At 47.6% G+C, this 20,304-nt stretch overlaps 1 protein-coding gene across 1 annotated transcript in view; it reads right to left on the bottom strand.

Annotated features, from left to right (window-relative positions):
* Nucleotides 1-20,304, bottom strand: part of dock1 (dedicator of cytokinesis 1) — a 102,482-nt gene that overhangs the window by 76,092 nt on the left and 6,086 nt on the right. Inside the window, exons 2-16 of the mRNA XM_068305794.1 lie at nt 10,836-10,919; nt 10,465-10,505; nt 10,330-10,385; nt 9,586-9,682; nt 9,317-9,465; nt 8,882-9,017; nt 8,356-8,513; nt 8,003-8,084; nt 7,374-7,582; nt 6,104-6,183; nt 5,143-5,268; nt 4,624-4,748; nt 2,964-3,062; nt 1,926-1,998; nt 279-382 (exon numbers count right to left, since the gene is read on the bottom strand). Of these exons, the coding sequence (XP_068161895.1) occupies nt 279-382; nt 1,926-1,998; nt 2,964-3,062; nt 4,624-4,748; nt 5,143-5,268; nt 6,104-6,183; nt 7,374-7,582; nt 8,003-8,084; nt 8,356-8,513; nt 8,882-9,017; nt 9,317-9,465; nt 9,586-9,682; nt 10,330-10,385; nt 10,465-10,505; nt 10,836-10,919 (1,619 nt within the window). The remainder of the gene's footprint in view (nt 1-278; nt 383-1,925; nt 1,999-2,963; nt 3,063-4,623; nt 4,749-5,142; nt 5,269-6,103; nt 6,184-7,373; nt 7,583-8,002; nt 8,085-8,355; nt 8,514-8,881; nt 9,018-9,316; nt 9,466-9,585; nt 9,683-10,329; nt 10,386-10,464; nt 10,506-10,835; nt 10,920-20,304) is intronic.

Raw genomic sequence — 20,304 nt, 5'->3', positions numbered from 1 at the left:
ATTTCTTCTAGCATCCAAACTCTTCACCACACAGAATCCAGCTGGAGGACTTCTTTGAACTTTTTAATTAACAGAAAACGACGCCGTTATCATTATGGGATGGTGGGGGTGGGGGGGGCTGGACTAGGGAAGTAATTTAATTTCACTATGGGGGGGTTATAAAATACACTGCCCTGATAGAAGGCAGTTATTGCTATCGAGGCAGTTCTGGTCATGTGACCAGAGGAGAGGGCTGCATTACCGAGAGTGAACTGCATTATGGGATGTTTCCTGATTACCTTGTAGACCAGCAGGTCGTGCTCCCCGTCCCTCAGAGTCGTCCCGTCGTATCGCATCAGCTTCACGAACGACAGGGCGAAGATCTTCTCCGACTTGTCTCTGGCTGCAGGAGGAAGAGGAGGAGGAGGAGGAGGAGGAGGAGGAGGAAGAGGAGGAGGAAGAGGAGGAGGAGGAAGAGGAGGAAGAAGAGGAGGAAGAGGAAGAGGAGGAGGAAGAGGAGGAAGAGGAAGAGGAGGAGGAGGAGGAAGAGGAGGAGGAGGAAGAGGAAGAGGAGGAGGAAGAGGAGGAGGAGGAGGAGGAGTGGGAGGAGGAGGAGGAGGAGGAGGAGGAAGAGGAAGAGGAAGAGGAGGAGGAAGAGGAGGAAGAGGAAGAGGAGGAAGAGGAGGAAGAGGAGGAGGAGGAAGAGGAAGAGGAGGAGGAAGAGGAGGAGGAGGAGGAGGAGTGGGAGGAGGAGGAGGAGGAGGAGGAGGAGGAAGAGGAGGAGGAGGAGGAGGAGTGGGAGGAGGAGGAGGAGGAGGAGGAGGAGGAGGAGGAGGAGGACCTTTAATGAATTCATTCCTGCAGGTTGAAATATTTGAATATTTAAAAGTGAAAAGAAAATTTGATTAGCTCATGGAAGAGGGCGGGATTAAATTTAAACCCCGCCCCCATTTGTGGCGGTTGAGAAGAATCTTCTGTAAACACACACACACACACACACACACACACACACAGACACACACACACACACACACACACACACAGACACACACACACACACACACACACACACACACACACACACACACAGCGTGTGAATAAACACCAGACTCTGGGTTGCAGCTGTGATCAGTGTGTGTGTGTCTGTGTGTGTGTTTGTGTGTGTGTGTGTCTGTGTGTTTGTGTGTCTGTGTGTGTGTGTGTGTGTCTGTATGTGTGTGTGTGTGTGTGTCTGTATGTGTGTGTGTGTGTGTGTGTGTTTGTGTGTGTGTGTGTCTGTGTGAGTGTGTGTGTGTGTGTGTGTGTGTGTGTGCGTGCGTGTGCGTGTGTGTGTGTGTGTGTGTGTGTGCGTGCGTGTGCGTGTCTGTGTGTCTGTGTGTGTGTGTGTGTGTGTGCGTGTGTGTGTGTTTGTGTGTGTGTGTGTGTGTGTGTGTGTGTGTGTGTGTGTGTGTGTGTGTCTGCAGAGGGAAAGCTCTGTGTAAACAAGCCAAAGAGTTATGACTTTGTTCTGTAACCAAGCTGAGGGGGGGTCCATATATCATCATTGCGGATCAACAAGCTAAAATTTACGGGGGTGGGGGTACGGAGGGGGGGGGGGGGTGATTCATCAAAGTATCTCCGCCTCCATCTGCATAAATCCTCCTCATTGGTCGCTGCCTGCAGCCTGGCTGCTGACAAATGGAAGGAGGGGGGAAACAACTGTAAGGATGCCACCGGGGGGGGGGGGGGGGGCTCACATCCCTGGGGAGGGAAACAGAGTCACCTTCAGGACGGAACTGCTGGATCTTTTTTTTTTAGACCCTCTGATGCAACTAGGTGGGGGCGCCGCAGCACACAGGAAGTACACAAGACACACACACACACACACACACACACACACACACCCATTCCATCACACCTCTGCCCCCCCCCACCCCCCCAGCGTTCATCATCATCATCACACTCACAGTCCTGCGAGGAGCGGTGGCGGAAGGTGAATCGTAAGTGGCTCCGGTTCACGTCTTCGATGGGGATGGCCACCTGGGGGGGGGGGCAGGGGGGGGGCAGAAAACATCAAATTTATATGTAAAAACAGATTCTTCCATCTCAAACTTTAAGCAGATTTCTGATCTGGGGGGGAACTTGACCCCTGAAAACAGGAATCAACAACCCGTGGTGCAAATTTAGAGATGAGTAGGTTTAAAAACCCTCAAACTAAACCTGGTTAGGTTTTAAACTAACTAGCTTCTGAACCAACTAACTAACCGCTTCAGTTTTAATAGTAAAGTGTTTGAATATGTATATTTTTACTATATCATATTTTACTATTTTACTGCTTTTTACACACCACGGCCCGGGGGGGACTACAGATGAAAACTAGCCTTCTGGGTAATCGTGGCTTTAACCACGTGTAGTCATGTGTTTTAAGAAACTGCTTTGTTCCCTTCAAATAAACTAAACTAATTAACTACCTCAATAACTAATAATAATTATGAACAAATTAGGATCTAAATTAATTCGGTTACTGTACTAAACTAAATTTTGAACTGAATACATTTTTATTATTTAACATAAATATTGTATTTATATTTATATTTATACAATTATTAATTTTTTACGTTTACATCGTTTATGTTTACACTTTGTTTGCTCTATGCGCTTTCAGTTACCCCCCCGGGGGACTAATAAAGTTTTGGGTTTTTTTTAATCTGAATTGAATTTGAGTGATTTTTCCCCGTGGAGGATCTGCGTGTTGGTTCTCATGGATCAATAGGTTTCCTATACGTTCTATTGATTGTGTGATCGGCTCCATTCATCACCGTCTCAGCCTTCATCCTCCTGCCGCTGATGAAGACCGCCACCCCCATGAATAATGGATACAGGGGGGTGCAGGGGGGGGTCAAAGGGCGGCGCTGCAGCCCAGGTGGAGAACGATGACTAAAATATGACTCTGCATTACAGAGTAGGTATGGGGGGGGTGATGGGGGGTTGATGGGGGGGGGTACCTTTATAGTTTCGAACCAGCGGGGCTGCTTCACTTGGTAGTAGATGACAGACTTGTACTCGTTTATGCCCTCATCTCCTGCCCCAGGGAAGATCACGTTCTAGATGAAGAGGTGGAACACACACACACACACACACACACACACACACACACACACACACACACACACACACACACACACAGATTAGCATGCAGGAGGGGTGGAAAAAAGATCGGCCTTTAAAAGTCAGGGTGCACCCCGTTCCAGAACGCCAGGCAATCTCATGACAGCATGGTGGGAAATAGAAAATAAATGAGTGATGAATTATTTAAGGTGGGGCTGGACTCCCCCCCCCCACTCCCCCCACCTCACCGTCACCCCCACCCCGGTGATGCGAGGGAAAGCCAGGTGCAGGGATGCAGACCAGCGTTAATGGGTTCTTCCTGGTGGGCGCCCAGAGTTTCCACCAGTCTGGGGGTTGCATGTGGGTCCAGGAATGGGCGGGGGGGGATGGAGTGGCAGCAGATGGGAAGCGGGTCTTGTTTTCTATCACCCCCCCCCCCCAGCTGACTCCACGGCCCGCCGCTAAAACACACCGGCGCTAATGGCTTCTGACAACCGGCAATTATGAGGAATAACAGTCCCCGTCTCCCCCGGCAACGCTGAGCGGACTTGTGTGGAGGGAGGTGGTGGTTCTGGGGGGGTGCAGGTGCTGGCTCTAACCCTTAACTGAAGAGGGGGGGGCAGGATTCATCCCAGATTTTGGGGAGGAAGAGGACGGGGCGTGACTGCAGGTGATGGATGAGGCAGGACGAGAGCAGGAAGTGGAGGCTGGGGGGGCGAGGGGGGGGGTTTCCCAGAAGGCCGTTTACGGTCACATGATCAGCTCGCGCCACAATGATTTAAAGGATTGAAGGAAGGCGCCGATGGGCGGGGCAACACGGGAGAAATACAGTTTCCTTTACCGAACGGCTTAAGAAGAGGCGAACCCAATCATCTGGTAAACTTCCTGTCCCTCCAGCCAATCAGAGCCCAGGAAACAAAGGAAAAGGGTGGGAGGAGTCAACCGAGGGAATGAACAGATGAAGCATCTCCTGTCAGAAGTGGCGAGGCGACGGCGACGTTACGACCCCGACAAGATTACAAGCGAGATCGATGTCACGTTGTCAGCGTCGTGTTCTTTCGAGATTGTAAACGGCGTGCGCCGAGCGGCGGCGCGGCGGCCTATTTATACGCTCCGATGAATAGAGCAGAGAGGCTTCAAACGGATTAGCAGGCGCGGCGTCTCTCCGCCGACAACAGACAGGAAGTCAAACCGGAGGACGGAACAGTTTTGCGTGTTCTCGTTTTCCGTCGGCAACGAGACGCGGAGAAATGTAATCATCTGCGCGTCGCGGCGTAGACGATGCTAACAAACCGTCGAGTTAACCCCCCGTTAACTGGAGGCGTCTGCAGAACAAGGTCATCAACATCAGAGCGAGTCGCCGTGGAGACGAAACAACGGCTTTGTGAGGGAGATTAGAGGCGGGTCGACGCGTGGCTTCAACGGCAAGGTGGGAATCAGGACGTGAAGGACAAACACCCCTCCTCCCCCCCCTCCGTGGGCGGATCCAGGCGTCCGATTGGATCGGAGCTTCCTATTGGACGTCAGCGTTCAGCCGCCCCCCCCCCCCGGATGTACCTCCAGCTTCTTGCCGTCCTCGTCGTAAACGGACATGATGACCTCCACGTTCTTGGGTTTGGTCTTGCTCCCCTTGTCGAAGTCGCCCTGAACCAGCGTCACGTAGATGTCGTTCCTCACGTCGCCTGCAGGAAACAGGAAGTAGACTTCAAGACTTTTCGTCCATCAATAACCAATCAGTCGTGTTTCAATTCATCAATCGCAGTCGTGTTTTTAAAACTACATTCAAAGGAATAAAAAGTCGTTACGGATTCATCCTGGTGCCGATGGAGGTCAAAGGAAGTCCATAACTGAATCTGGAGTTTCAAAATAAAAGCGGCCTTGCGGCGTTCTTCTACTGAACCAAACCGACAACATATTTATTTATTTGATTCTGATCAAGATTTTTTTTTTTATGATGGCGCTGCTGGACGACACGAAGAACTCATGTTCCCAGCATGCCTCAGCCAGCTGAACTTGAATTCAAAACACTTCCTGAAAGGCGATAAAACGTGAAAACGCGTCTTTCCGGAAGCCCACCTGGCATGATGATCTCAGGGAAGCCCATCTTTCGGGCCACGGCGGTGGACCGGTCCACCAGGTGGGGGAAGTCCTTCCTGATCTGATGGATGTCTCCAGGAAGCAGCTTCAGGGTCACCCACAGACCTGGGGTGGGACGGTTAATGAGTAAAGAACGATTGAGGGGGAGAGGGGGGCAGCCGTGCTGGGAGCGGCGTTACCCCGACCGGCGCCCAGTAGAGGCCTGACATTTTTCTGAGGCAGTGACATCATCGCGTCGCTCCCAGAATCCCTCAGACGGCGAACGGCGAATCCCAGACAACAACATCCAGCCGTTGCAGGGGGATTCAACCGGTTTAATTAACAGCTGATTACCTGGATACTGTTGCCATGGTGACTAAGCATCTATTCGTAGCAGGGGTAGTGGTTTACAGAGGACTGATGTTCTTGTTAGCATGATGGAAAGTCGTGTCATTCGCACGAACGGATGTAAGATTTAGATTTTTTTTTTTTTAGAAAAGTAAGATACTGAAAGTTTAGGCAAAAAAAACCCTTCATTTATAGATTTAAATATAAAAAAATAAAAATATTTAAAAAGTATAAAATGTAAAAAATAAAAAAAAACGATAAAATAAAATAATAAATATATGTAATAAATAAAATAATAGATAAATATAATATATATGTAATATAAAAACACAAAATATAAAAAAATAAATAAAATAATAGATAAATGTAATATATGTGTAATGCAAAAAGTGTAAAATATAAATAAAATAATAACAGTAATAACAAATAAATAAAACAGACAATCATTAACCACTCAATGACAGGTTTTCAAGGTGAAATTCAAGCACTTTCAAGGTCCTGAGGATGTACTTCCTGTCACATATTTCACACATTTCCTTTCCGTCCTCAGCTTTGAGCGTCTCGTCATCGATTTAAATGAAGTTCCCTGACTTTGAATGTGTGCTGGCCGTACCTTGACCCTTGTGATTGACCTCTTTGGCGGTGATCACCTTGTTGATGACCGTCTGGAGGAAGTCGCTCTCCCCTGCCACCCTGGGAGATAAACGGGAGATGTTGAGGTGCTTGTGGCGAATGGCGTCATCCAACGCTAGCCTGCAGTGCGAACACGACGGGCAAAACACCGCACAGGTGGAGGATGAGGAGGAGGAAGAAGAGGAGGAAGAGGAGCGGGACAGGAGAGCCACAAAGTGATGGGAGTGAGGAGGGGAGAAGCGTGACGCCAACACTTGTTAGCAGTTAGTAAAGGGGCGGGACGGGTGATGGAAGAAACACAGAGAAATCAGTGATCTTTACTTTTTTTTTTTTACATTTCCCCGACTCTAATTATCGGATCTTCTCGATATGTTTCTCGTTTTACTCGTTTTATACCGAATCGATAAAAAACAGAGCGTTTTGAGGAGGAGGAGGAGTCAGGAAGGAGGAAGAATCTCAGCATCTCTAGGACATCCAAAAACCGATCCGTGCGAAGCATCAAAAAAGTTCCGGCATCTCTTGATCCGTCTTCTTCTATCGGGGAAAAAAAAAAAAAAAAAAATTCCAACTTGTACCCCTGAACGGATCACCTGAATGCAGGTTTTTCCAGATTCTGGGACGTGAGCGGAAAAATAAAAGCTGGTCTGAAAGAAGATTTCCTTCCATTTGTGGGGAGTCGTTTCCAGGAGTCCATCCAAATGAGATCACTCCATCAACCCCCCCCCCCCCCCCCCGTGAACGGCTCCTTCACATCCTGGCCTTGAAAACACATCCAAAACTGCTCCGTGGAAGTGAAGTGCTCTCCCCCCCCCCGCCAAGAAAAAAAACTTCTGTCCATTAAAATTTGTCGGCCAATATTCGCACTCAACGACATAAATAACCTCTTCTTCTTCTTTAACGCCGGGGGGCTCTAATTTAGATGATTTATTCTGGCAGGTAAAACCGTTAAGTGAGACGATTCCGCCCGCCGAACTGCCAGAAACGGAAGCATTATGCAGGAAAATCACGTTAAAGAAAAGGTTACTCTGGCTGCGTACCGGCTTCTGCAGGAACGGCAGCGGTTAATGAGATTGCTTTAATTGAGTCAGCTGGGAATGACGATGGAAGGGGGGTGTGGGGGGGGGGGTCCTTAAAAAAAACCCCGCTAATCAGGTGTCAAGGACTTTAAAAAAAGAAGTTTGAAACGCAACGGATGAGTCTCCGGCGGCGCCGTTTAGCGATCCTGAGCTGAACAGGAAGTCGTCACTTACGGTTGGAACGGAATAAAGTGCTGCTTGTCTTCGTCGTCCATTTTTCCCGTGATGATGTCGGTGACGTCCATGACCGCCACGCCGAACGGTCTCCTCAGGCCCGACGTCAGCCTCCGGGTGTTGTTGTCCCGCAGCTCCATGCGCCCCACCCTGACGATCTGACACACGAAGCTGATCTTCTCCCGCTTCAGGTCCTCGCTGCCCAGATCCTGAGGAGAAACGGAAAGCGTTCAATGACCTGCAGATAAATTAACCATCAATAACTCACAGGAAGCAGCCACACGGGTAATGGACGGCTACTTCCTGTCCCGCCCCATCAATCCTACACCTGCAGCTCCATCTGCTTCCTGTCAAATTCTGCATCATGTAACGCCACGGCGACATCTAGCATCTTCATTTCTTGTGGGCGGCGACCCACCCCCCCCCCAACTCTGACCTCCATTAGGCCCCCCATTAGACAGAGGTGACTGCCTCGGTAAATACATGCAGCCGGCTTCTGTTTCTGAGCGCCGAGCAAACACAGGCTGTGTAAACAGGCTCCCACACGCCTTATAACACGGCTGAATAAACAGCCGGTCACAGGAAACACACACACACACACACACACACACGCGTGTGACCACACTCACCGTGAAGACAGCCCGCAGGTTGTGAAGCTGGTCGATGTCCTTCACCAGACCTGAACTGGACCATTTCACCAGGTAGTTCTCGCTGTGGGAAGGGAAGGAAAACTGACGAGTCAGCAAATTCAGCAACTTTAATTCTTTTTTTTTTAATGCAAAAGACATGGGATCACCGAAAGTTTGCGATTTTTGCTACCATTTTCGTCACAAAACGGTTAAAAATCAATATAAATATGCGAGAACTCAAATCTGTGGAAATAAAAAAATGAATGGCGATGCACTTTTTCGCCAGCAGAGGGCGTAACAAAGGTTTGAAATGTTGTTTATTTGTTTATTTCTCAGACATCATTAATGTTTACCTGATGAACTTGGACTCCACCGGGTCGTAGAGCGACATCAGCACCTCGGCGTCCTCGCCGATCTTACACACCACGTTCTTCAGCGTGACGAAGAGCGCGAACGCCGGGGTGGAGGCGAACTTGGCCTGCCTGCTCAGATCGATATTCTGCTTCTGGGACTGAAACGAGAGGCGTGGCATCAAAACGGGGTTCGAAACACGGGATTCAACCCCAAAATGGAATAAAAACCCCGATAGAGTATTTGCTCTGCGATAAACGTTGGACCGATCCGCAGGATAAACTGGACGCCCTTCAAAAAACAAGACCGCACTACGTCGTTAATATTCATGATGTTGACCTGGACACTCTCTGATTGGCTATGCATAAACAACAAAGACCTCAAAACATGCTAACGTCCATCCTGGACAGAACTCCACTTCCTGTTTCCTGTTTCATCCTTCTTTCATCCAATTTTGCACAATTCCGTCAAATATTTGAGATATTTCAGTTTATTATTTCCACGTAGCTTTGATGTCTTCCGCTTTACCTTCTCCTCTTGAATCCGGTCGTCGATCTGTTTGGAAGCCGCTTCGTGAGCTCGGAACAGACTGATGGTGCTGGTGAGGTCCGGATCCAGGATGTTTCCTTCTTTATCCCGGACCACCAGATCCAGATCCAAGTACCTTGGAGGCAAACGGGACAAAGGTGATGAGTGGGATTGAGTCTCCAGCTGCCAAAAGGATTATGTTTTCACCACAGAGTCAGAGTGAAGTTCCATATTTCATTTTCCAGCTGACTGAGTCGTTTCCTGATGATACACAGTCGGGTTTGCTGAAGCTGAATCCCTCCAGGTCGTCTTAGCGCTAAGTGATGACCTGTCGCCTCCTATTGAGCCACACCGCCGACCCGTTCCGACAAAAAGCCATTCTCCCAACAGACACCAGGGGACAGAGACGGATCAGTCCGACTCTCTGATCCTCACTTGTTGCCGTAGTCGATCTTGGAGGTGACTTTCTGCTTCAGCTCGCTGAGCTCGTCCTGCGGGAGCGTGCCGGACAAGATCTGTGAACGCCACTCGATCAGGTCGTAGATCATGTCCCGGACGGAGTTGAACATCTCGCGCTTGTCACCCTGTCAGGAACAGACGGAGAAGCAAAAATACATTTTTTAAAAAGCTAACTCTTTTAGCCTCGTCGGACGATTTGATGCCGATTGATCGCAAATCAAAGGAAGCAGAGCTGAAACCATTACCACGTATAAGTCCCTCCATATGGTGGCCCACTCCCGTAGCGTGGTGGTGACCTCCTGCACCAGGGGCAGTTCGGTGGGGATGACCGTCTCCTTTTGCCTGTGTCAGATTAAGTGTTTTTTCACTTATTTCAAAACTTCGGTATTTGGGCCAGACCAGAAAAACAAACACAGAGAACTCTAAACAAATTTTAATAAACCAATTTGCCCAATTACAGTATTTTCCCCACTATAAGGCGCGCTGGATTATAAGGCGCACCTTCAACGAATGGCCTGTTTCAAATCCTTTTCATATATAAAACGCACTGGATTATAAAGTGCGTTGGATTATAAAGCACATTGGATTATAGAGTGCATTGGATTATAAAGTGCATTGGATTATAAAGTGCATTGGATTATAAAGTGCATTGGATTATAAAATTCTTTGGATTATAAAATTCTTTGGATTATAAAATTCTTTGGATTATGAAGCGCATTGTTGGTTTCTGAAAAAATGAAAAGCTCCTAGGTGCGACAGCGGTGTAAATTCCACCGTTTACGAGGCGACCCTGAACGGACCGTTAACTCCAGCCAGATAACAACGGAAGCGGCGCCGGCGTGAACGAACGGCACTCAAACGCAGCGTTTATCAGATCCCTGCTCTTTAACACAAACATTTAGCGACCGGCGTCACGCAAAGACGTCAGATTGACTCCAAACAGGAAGTTTGGTGGGGGGTTGTTTTGCATCAGGTGTGAATGGACCCACCCGCTGCCCTCCACCGTGGCGTCCTTCAGGTGGACGTAACACGCAGGGAAGATTCCCTAGAAGAAGAAGACCAGATGAAAACGGGAGGTCAAAGGTGGAAACGTCCGTTTCTAAAAGCTGGAATTGAACTCTCACCTTCCTGGACTTCCTCCTCAGCCGATGCCCTCTGTACCAACCTGATGAAGTGGGGGACACACACACACACACACACACACACACACACACACACACACACACACACACACACACACACACACACACACACACACACACACACACACACACACACACACACACACACACACGTTCAACGAAAGATCATGAAAATGACCTTCTAATCAGAATGCGTTTGCTGGAATACGCCACACGTGTTTCCGGGGGTGTCCAGAAACGTTTGAGGGAGCAAAAGAGGGGCCGGCGATGACGGGGGAATAACGGGTGTTGGTTCTGATGCCCCACCCCCCACCCCCTCCACCCCCCCCAGCAGTGGCGGCCCCCGTTCTCACCTTCATATGTCTCCAGAATGTGCACCGTGTCTCCGATCTGCAGCGACAGCTCCTCCTCTCCCCGGGCGTCGTAGTTATAGATAGCTGGAGGGAGACCAGAGGAGATATTACTGGGGGGGGGGGCAATAAAGTGTTTCCCTCCCTTGTGGCGTTAATTGTAAGCCAGGCATAGCAGAGGCATCACACATCCACCCACACACACACACACACACACACACACACAATGTGACATGGCGATGGTCAGGGGGGGGTGTCCCAGCTGCGATATCAACAGAGTGCCCCCCCCCCCAACTGGAAGGAAAGCAATAACGCCGAATCAACAACCACGCCGGCGGAGAGCAGATTTGCTCAGAATAAAAAGACGGAGACCAGAACAGTAAATTGGATATCGGGGTGTTTCTGATTCGTTTAGACCCGATCAGACGAGCCAAACGCACCAGGAATCAATGAATACAGGTGAAGCCACGAGGTCACATGACTGCATATTTGACACCCCCCCCCCCCCCCAGACGGGGGCTCAGGAGCAAACAGGAAGCAGAAACAACAGAAACGAGACGCAGCGAATAAAAAAAGCGACAAGTCAATGAAGGCGTCTGCGACTCTGGAAGGTCAGCTCTCCTGACACAGAGCAGTTTATTCACACACACACACACACACACACACACACACACACACACACACACACACACACACGTGTGTGTGTGGCGAGGTTGGGACTGACTGGCGACGCTTGTTCTCTTGTTGGCAGAGCGACGAGCTGCATGTCGGCGTCAAACCAGCCGTGACCAACAACTGTCTTTGACACACACACACACACACACACACACACACACACACACACACACACACACACACACACACACATACACACACACACACACACATACATGCTGACAGCGTGGCAGAGCCGTGTTGGGAGGGTGCCCCCCCTGCCTCGGGCTGAAATGACATATATGTATGTGTAGATGTGTGTGTGTGTGTGTGTGTGTGTGTGTGTGTGTGTGTGTGTGTGTGTGTCCACGTCCAACGCATGTGGTTCTTCCAGAGGTGAATGATGGCTTAATTAAAGACGGCCCTCGCCCTCCGGCGCCGGAGCCTTCCCAGCATGCCGATGTGGGGGCATCAAGGCGACCTTTTTCTCACGGGACACCTGCTGTCGGCTCACGAGCCAATCAGACGGACGGAAACCGTTTTCAGTCGTGAAAAAAAGGTGATTCCGTTTGATACTGAACGAGAAGAAGTGGAAGAGTTAACACTCAGAAAACGGTAGAAAAGAATAAAAACAGGAAGAGAAAATGAGGAATAATAAGTAGAAGAAGATCCTGGGGTAACAGGAAAGAGAAATTTGTTCGAATAAGGTTGAAAATACGTAAATAATTGCACAAACGTAAGCGGTTAACGTGTTCTGGAGCAGATTTGTTCTTTTTATAGATCCTCACAAAAAACCAAAGAATCGAGTGAAAACGACACCAGCAGATTATCTGGATTTGTGATTGGGTGCAGCTGGGTTAGGATTAGAATAAAGAGCCAGCAATTAAGACTGAAACGACAGCGGGGGGGGGGGCTGGGGGGTCGGGGGGGGGGGGGGTATAATTAGTGCTGACGCCCGTGTCGGCGATGGAAGGGGTCGTCAGGCTGGATAATTGAGCCATCAAGGCGACACGTCTGATGAAGAGCAGCCCCCGAAGAGGCAATAAGGGCAGAAACCCGGGTAAACCGGTGTGATGGTTGCCGTGGCGACCGGGGCCGCCAAAAACGGGAGGCTCGAGTGACCGGAAACGACACCCTGGGGTGGACGCCGGGTCCATGACGACCATCAAATACGACAGTTTATCACCTCAACGCGAAAAAGATTCTTAGTGTGTGTGTGTGTGTGTGTGTGTGTGTGTGTGTGTGTGTGTGTGTGTGGGGGGGGGGGGGGGGGCAAACGTCACCCCTGATTACCCATAAACGTGTGTTTGTGAGCAAAACGAGGAACCAGGAACAGGAAGCGGACGTTTATCCCCGCAAGACCGGCGTGCAAATTATTCGGCGCCGTCATTTGGGGGGGGGGGGGGGGGGGGGGGCTCATTAGCACACAAAACTCCTTGTGCAAACTCATCATCATCATCATCATCATAGGATGCGAGCGAGGAATGGGGATGACAGACCCCTCCACTTAGCCTCTGCCCCCCCCCCCCCCCCCAGCAATTATCAGCAGGCTGGTTTGAACGTCGGCCTGATTGTAATTCTACACTTTGTTCCTCGCTAATAACCTCAACTAATCCACACCGTGTATAACATATCATTACGCTCAGATGAGAACGGAGGAAAGGGGGGGGGGGTGGTTGCACCCTCCCCACCCCACCCCCCCCACAAAGAAATCCCAGTCAAGAGAAAAACTCTCATATCGAACGAAAAGATAACTTTGCTGTGGAAAGAAAGCGCTTCCTGACATCCAGACGAGGAGAATACCCCCTACCAGTATATATCCCCCAAAGTATATATCTACCTATCGATCTTCAAACGCAAATAAAATCTTTTTTCCAGGATGTAATTGTCCCACAGAAACATTCCCCGCCTCTCGCCGGCCTCATTTCCTGTCATTTCTCCTCGGTTTAATGGCATCCGTTTGGTGGGTAAAGCGGAGAGTCGTCTGCAAACAGGCGAATCTCGCACACACACACACACACACACACACACGGCCCTGGCGTCTTTCTGGACGAATTACAATAATAATTCCAATTTCCCTCAATTATGTCGACTCGTTTCGAACACAGTGAAATAAATAAAAAGTAAAAGTAAAAAGTCGATGGGGGCCGGGGTGGGGTTATGGGTGAACGCAGACAATTAGCGCAGTCTCGCCGCTTCGTCAAGCGACGTCCAATCGGAGAACAGGTGATGATTAATTTCTTGTCCCTCTATAATAGGTCTTAATCACAGGTTTAGGCGTTCAGGCAGAAGCCGGGTGGGCCTGGGTTTAAGGGCCGACGCCGTAAACGACCCGGGGATTGAGGAACACCAACAAAATCAAGGTTTTTCTATTCAGTGGAATCAATTACATACAACAGCCGTTTAGCGTTATCTGCAGTCAAAGTGGAGATAATGATAATTAACCTGGAGCGAGGAGGAAGAAAAGCCCTTCCTCTCCTCCTCTTCCTCCTCTTCTCACCAGGAGGACCAGATTTCTCCTCCCTCTGACTGGAAACAAGCAGGAAGAGCCTCTACAGATACGACCGTATCGCCACAGACGAGGGCTTTCCGCTACGCTGAGAGGAAATAGTGATATTGTTCACGATGCCAGGAAGGTTAGCAAAAAAAAAAAAAAAAAAAAAAAGGTATTCTGAGAAACAGGATGCTGTAAAAATACCAGCAGAGGAAGAGGAGGAGGTGGAGGAAGGAATCTATGACATGCAAGCAAGTTTAAAACAATCATTATAAACGCTCGGAATGACTTTCAGCAGTGGTGTCGGTTCTTTCTATTAAATGCATTAAAAAAAAAAGTTCAACAAAAGTTGATTTTAAAAAATGCTTTCAATTCCCAAACTAAACAAAAAAAAGGCGCCGCTCGACTGGGAGATCCAGCGAGCGATGCCCTGGAAACCCACATCTGAGACGAATCACACTCGCAGAATGAGCCTGAACTAAATGTGTTACCATGGAAATGAAAAACAAATAAACAATAAAAGCCCAGAAATTTACTTCAGTCCTTGGTTGCTGCATAAAGACAAAACCAAACCACCAGAATGAGCTAAAATCCAGACTTGTCACCATAGAAACGAAGTCAAATTATCTAACAGCAGAAGGAAAGTTGTGCTGAAACACATTCATTAGTTTTAGAGGGGGGGACCCCTTTTCTGAATCCCCCCCTCCTCATAATAATGAGTATATAATCAACACACAACATATTATTATTATTTTATTATTATTATCATGGAAAAACCCACGAATCTGCAAAACGCTGCAGGGTGCATGCCAGGCCAGTAGGTGGCAGTGTGAGCTTCAGCGATGCACGAACAGAACGGGTGGCTAGGCTGTGTTAGCATCATTTTCTGGAGCAGCAGTTTTGTGTGTTTCCACGGCAACGGTTCGGTTGTGTATTCAAAAGTTTAAACTTTTTTAAACTTTTGTGTTTTCAGCCGACGAAAACGCCGTTGTCACGTAAACGAACAATTGTTTACTGCTGAGATTCAGACTTTCGATCAGGTTCAGTTGGAACACATTTAGTGGAACACGTCTGCATGTAGCGTCAACTATAATTTCATTCATACAATAAACAAACAACTCTTCGTAAATTTTTACTAAAACAGAATCAATTCTGGGGTTTTTTTTGGTTTCGGCGTCTGACGGTTCTTCTCACTTCTCTCTTCTGTTGAAGAGTGCGACAACATCTCCCAGCTTTCTGCCCAGCAGGACGCAGCTGATTACTTCCTGTCCCGTCTGCGACCGCTAATGCGGGCGTAATTACCATCAAATATTTGAAGAAGCTCAGCAACAGAATCAGTTTCCCCCAGAATCCTCTCCGCTGCAAGTCGAGAGCGCTCCACATTCGTCAGGTGGCGCATCGACTCGAGAACGACAGACGACTCTGACAGGAAACGCTCAGGTCCTGTTCCTCAGGATATTTATAATCATGAGGTTGACGTGTTCTACAGACGGCACGCCGTCAGCGGTGAGAGACCGGCGTGGCGTTGGCGCTGCGGAACAGAAAACAATGAAGGTTGGCGAGATCAGAAACGATGTGAGGAAAGGTTGCCTCCAGTCACCCGCGGCTCCGAAACGCCGACATGATTCTGTCAGAAAATCACGAAAAACATTCACAAGACATCCGACGCAGCTCCCACGGCAACCGATAGGCCTGAAAATTATTCCAGCACACCAGCTCTAATTCAGGCTCATAGAAATATGTCACAGACTCGTTATCAGAATAAATAATTCACAATAAAATCCACTGGACTGGTTTAGAAAACCACAGAGAAAAGGATTTGTTCAGTGCTAATATTCTAAGCTCCTAAAATTAGCTTTAAAAAAATGCTTCCATGTCAGCAAAATGACATTAAAGCTTTCAAATCGGACGAACCGATTATGAGATGCACACAATGATGCCAAAGGGTTTCCAGATGACGCAGAAAGACTAAACTTTTACGATATCAGCAAAAAAAACAAAAAAACCCCGACATGAAGTCACCTGATTTCAAACGTGCACGAAAAGCGACGATCGAGCAAATTGAAGAATCCAATTATGAGATGCACACGAATCAGTTCAAATCGTTTTCCGTGTACGGTGATCCCTCGTTACTCGCGGTTAATGCGTTTCAAGACTAACCGCGAAAAAAGAAATTTCGAGATATAGCAACAAACTATTTATTTCATTATTTACGGTAATTTAAACGTTTATACTGACATTAAACCACCTCCTATCTGTATTATCTTTTGCCACACTCTGATAGACTGTATAAGTGTGTTTCAACACACGGATGCTGTCAGCCAATAGCATGCACGTACAGTATCACATGACTACCTACTAAAAATCCGCGATGAGGTGAAGCCGTGCATCTGGAAGCGTGAACAAACTTTTACTATTTCATGTGAATCAAAAGTCTCATGTTTGCTTTGTATTAGAAGGTTTTGTCGGGACGTGGTCTGGAAACTCTTTCCAAACAGAGGAAGTAATGAAAGATTAAACATTTCCTTATTAAATCATCACTTTCAAGCCTTGCATCTTTTATTTATGTCAACAGCAGCTGGGGCCGGAGGTGATCTCTGCAGACGGAGCGTGCATCGAACGGCGTATTTACGTCCAGCGCCGCTTCCCCTGGTGTTTGCAGAGCCCTCTTTATTGTGTGCTTTCTATCTTACGTCGCTGGCGTAGAGGCAGAGTTTGTGGTTTTCACACATGACGGAGGGGATATTTTAACCGTCACTTTAGAAACGTGCAAAAAGCATGATCATGTTCTAAATGTGTAAAAAACAAAAAAACAAAAACACGGCCAGGACCGGGTTTCCTGTCTCAGCATCGCCTTTTTGAAGCAAATTCTTCCAAATCCCTGATTTTGGTGGCAGGAAACTGCCACTCATGGAAATCTGAAGCTGCCCCCGGGGTCCGCTGACATCTGAGCCGCGAGGCTTTGACTTTATCTCGTATTTAGGAACACAGGCTCTCACAAAAAGGCCATTTCAAGCCATGCCAGCGCCGATGAAAGGCGGTCGTCCTGCTGCACGTGGCAACGCTTCTGCCGCTAGAATCAGAGACTGACAACTCCATTAAACATCCACAAAAACATCCCACCGGACTCCTGAAAGGTCACAAACAGCCCCGGATTGGTTGTGCATCTGAAAAACGACTCTAACAGACTCTAAATGTAAGGATTTATAAATCCCTCAGGCAGAATATGTGTTCAGTGGAGCGGCTAACATGCTGACGGTTGAATTCCTTGACTCTCCTTGGCTACTTGAGAGTCTTCCCGAGGAATCCCGTCCTTTTAGCCCACGGATGACCCAGCAGACAGGTCGTCCAGTGTGGGATCACCCACTGATGGCTGGCACAGCCTCAGCTCAGCTGCAGGAGGAACAAAGCCTCGTCCACAGGGAGTCCGCAAAAACAGGCGCTCTGCATTTTCAGCCCCGGAAAGATGGCATTTATGGAAGCGTGTCCTAAAAGTCACGTTCACAAGAGGAAGAAACAACCTGCAAGCTAAAGAACGAATGAAAAATTAATAATTATAATACTCCCGCATCAGCTGAGACGCTTCAGGATGCCGTGGTTTTGATTCCTTCACTCGCGTTTCAGAGGACGGTCTTCTTTGAGTCGAGAAAAACATATTGTTTATTTCACTAAAGTCGATGTCAGTTCAGTCGATGTCAATTTTCAGTGCTGCCACCTACTGGATGGGAGGTTAAATACACCCCAAACCACAGACGCAAACCAATCCAGTGTTTTTGAGACTCACCACATTGTGATGATATCAAAGTATTAATATTTGGGCTTCAAATTCAATCGGAGAAGATTTTTGATTGTTTTAATCCCCTTTCTCCTTTGGATTGAGTTCTAGGAATCTTGATCTCACCCGAAATGAGCTATTCTGAAACAATGAGGTACGTCTAAATAATACCGGGGGGATTATATACCTGTGTTTGCAGTCAATCTGTCCCCGAGGAGGTTCAGCGCTGGCGGGGGTGATGATGTAAGACGAGACTCTTTAGATGTTAAACAGGTTTATTAATAAGAAGCGCGTTAACTGCCTACAGGAGACACGACGGCAGTCAAAAGGTTCTCTTTTATTAATTCCAAACAGTCTGGATACAAATGATGTCATAACACACACGCCTCCGTCGGTGACCTTTGCTTCACACGGACGCGTTAAACACCATTAGCCATCTGTCACGCTAACCAAAGCAGCACAGCGGGGGCTCTTCTCAGGAGACGCTCAAGCTGCTGAGCATGAATGCAATCAATACCGGGGGCAGCCGGGACCGCCCGCCGGTGTCGAACCGATCCACATCAATCAATGACGCACGGAGGGGCCGTCATACCAGATCTGATACCCACAAGCTCCCGCCGCCTCCGACAAACCAGCGGGAAGGAATGCACGTATGAACGATCAGGCGTCCTTATCAAACGCTCCACGATGCAGAAAAACACCGACGGCTCAGAGATGCCTCTCTGGGGAAAAAAGACCGGAGACCCAGAATGGAGAAAGAAGCACGAAAGAGTTCACAGGATGTTTGATAGCATTTAATTTTAGAAGGGAAGTCTGATCTCCTGATGGTTTAAATCACATGTGTCAAACTCAAGGCCCCGGGTGTCCAAATGTGGCCCTCCACATTATTTTATGTGGCCCATGAGAGCATAGAAGCTCAGTGTGTAAAAATAAATACATCAAAAGTGTGCTTTGACCAAAAACTACATTTCCCACAATGCAGTAATTCAGCCCATTTAAACTTTGACAAAAACATTTTGAACAAAGTTAACGTCCTAACTTGTGTTTGATGTTATTTTTCTTTATTCATTGATAGTTTGATCCTTGATTGATGGAGTTCTGTGGGTTTAATAATCTGACAGATTAAAAGGATTTATGATAGAACAGAGAAGCAAACATATTTTTTCTATGTAAATAAGGTTTGTAACTTAAATAAATAATAAATTCAGAGTAATATAACATTAAGGAGTAGTTACATTTATGTTACATTATATTTAGTTACATTTAGTTAAATTTATAAATTACATCTGGCCCTTTGAGGACAGCCATTATGTTAATGTGAAGTTTGACACCCCTGGCTTAAATTATTCCGAATAGATGGAGCCAATAAAGCAAAGCCAAACTTGCTGACAATTAAAGTCTGCTAACATCATGATGAAGGTAAAAAAATACTGTAATGCATGTTTTATTAATGTTCTTACAGCAGGAATAAAGCTTAAACATGGCTGGTCCTATTAGCGCCATTTAATCCTCGCTGCAGCTGAACCTTCACCTCAGACTTGAATAACTAAATCAGAATTGATCAGGTATTTTATCCACACAGGCCCTGAGAAGCAGGTGATTATCACTTATCAATACGGACTGGTGGTGCATCTTAAATTTCTCGCTCTCCTCTTTCAGCTTCCAATAGGTTTAACCTCCAACAGATACTGGTCGAACTGCAATATAATTAGCAGCAGAGAGACAGCGACGCTTAAACAAGATGTACAAGTAATGCAGCTTTGTCTCTGCGGCGAGCCAAGAAGGAATCGTGTGGAACCACTTAGCTATGCGCTGATTAAATAGGCCAGCTGTCATTTGTCTTAGCCGGCATCTCGCGGCGAGCCGCTGGGAGCTGCGCTATTAGGACGGCGTCGCTGAGCAGCGCGGCCCGATGTTAATATATAATTCCCTTTCAGGATGAATAATAGCAAAGTCGTGCTGACCTCCGCCAAGAGAGACGAGGAGGAGGAGGACGACGGCCAAAAAGTTTGGAGACGTGTCTGATGACAGCCAGACGATTCACAGACTAGAGGGTGATGCTAATAAATACCAACGCTAACAACACCCCATCCTGGAATGAGTCAGAAGATTTAAGCGCGCAGCTAGCTCCAACAGGATGGAGTCATTATTATCTTTTTTTTATTGGAACGGAGGTGAAAACATGATGCACAAATAATGGTTTTAGCTTAGCATGCAGGTTCTGCCACTTTGATCGCAATTTACATTCTTTTTTCCAACCGTGACGCCGGATCGGCTTCGAGTTAAAACAAAAAAATAGGGCGACAAATAGTTGTTAATATCGCATCTCGCGAGGGAACGCCGCTTCCCTTCCCGCCGTTTTCCCATCCTAAACTACAGTATTTTCCACACTATTAGGCCCAACTAAAAGCCTTCAATTTTCTCAAAAACCAATAGTGCGCCTTATAATCCAATGCGCCTCGTATGTGAAAACTGTTTTTAAATTGTCCATTCATTGAAGGTGCGCCTTATATCCCGTTGCGTCTTATAGTCCAGTTTGCCTGATAGTC

Source organism: Antennarius striatus, chromosome 21 (genome assembly GCF_040054535.1).
Source record: "Antennarius striatus isolate MH-2024 chromosome 21, ASM4005453v1, whole genome shotgun sequence".
Lineage (NCBI taxonomy): Eukaryota > Metazoa > Chordata > Actinopteri > Lophiiformes > Antennariidae > Antennarius > Antennarius striatus.
Note: the sequence above shows the minus strand (reverse complement) of the source record. Positions and strands in the feature narration are given on the sequence as shown.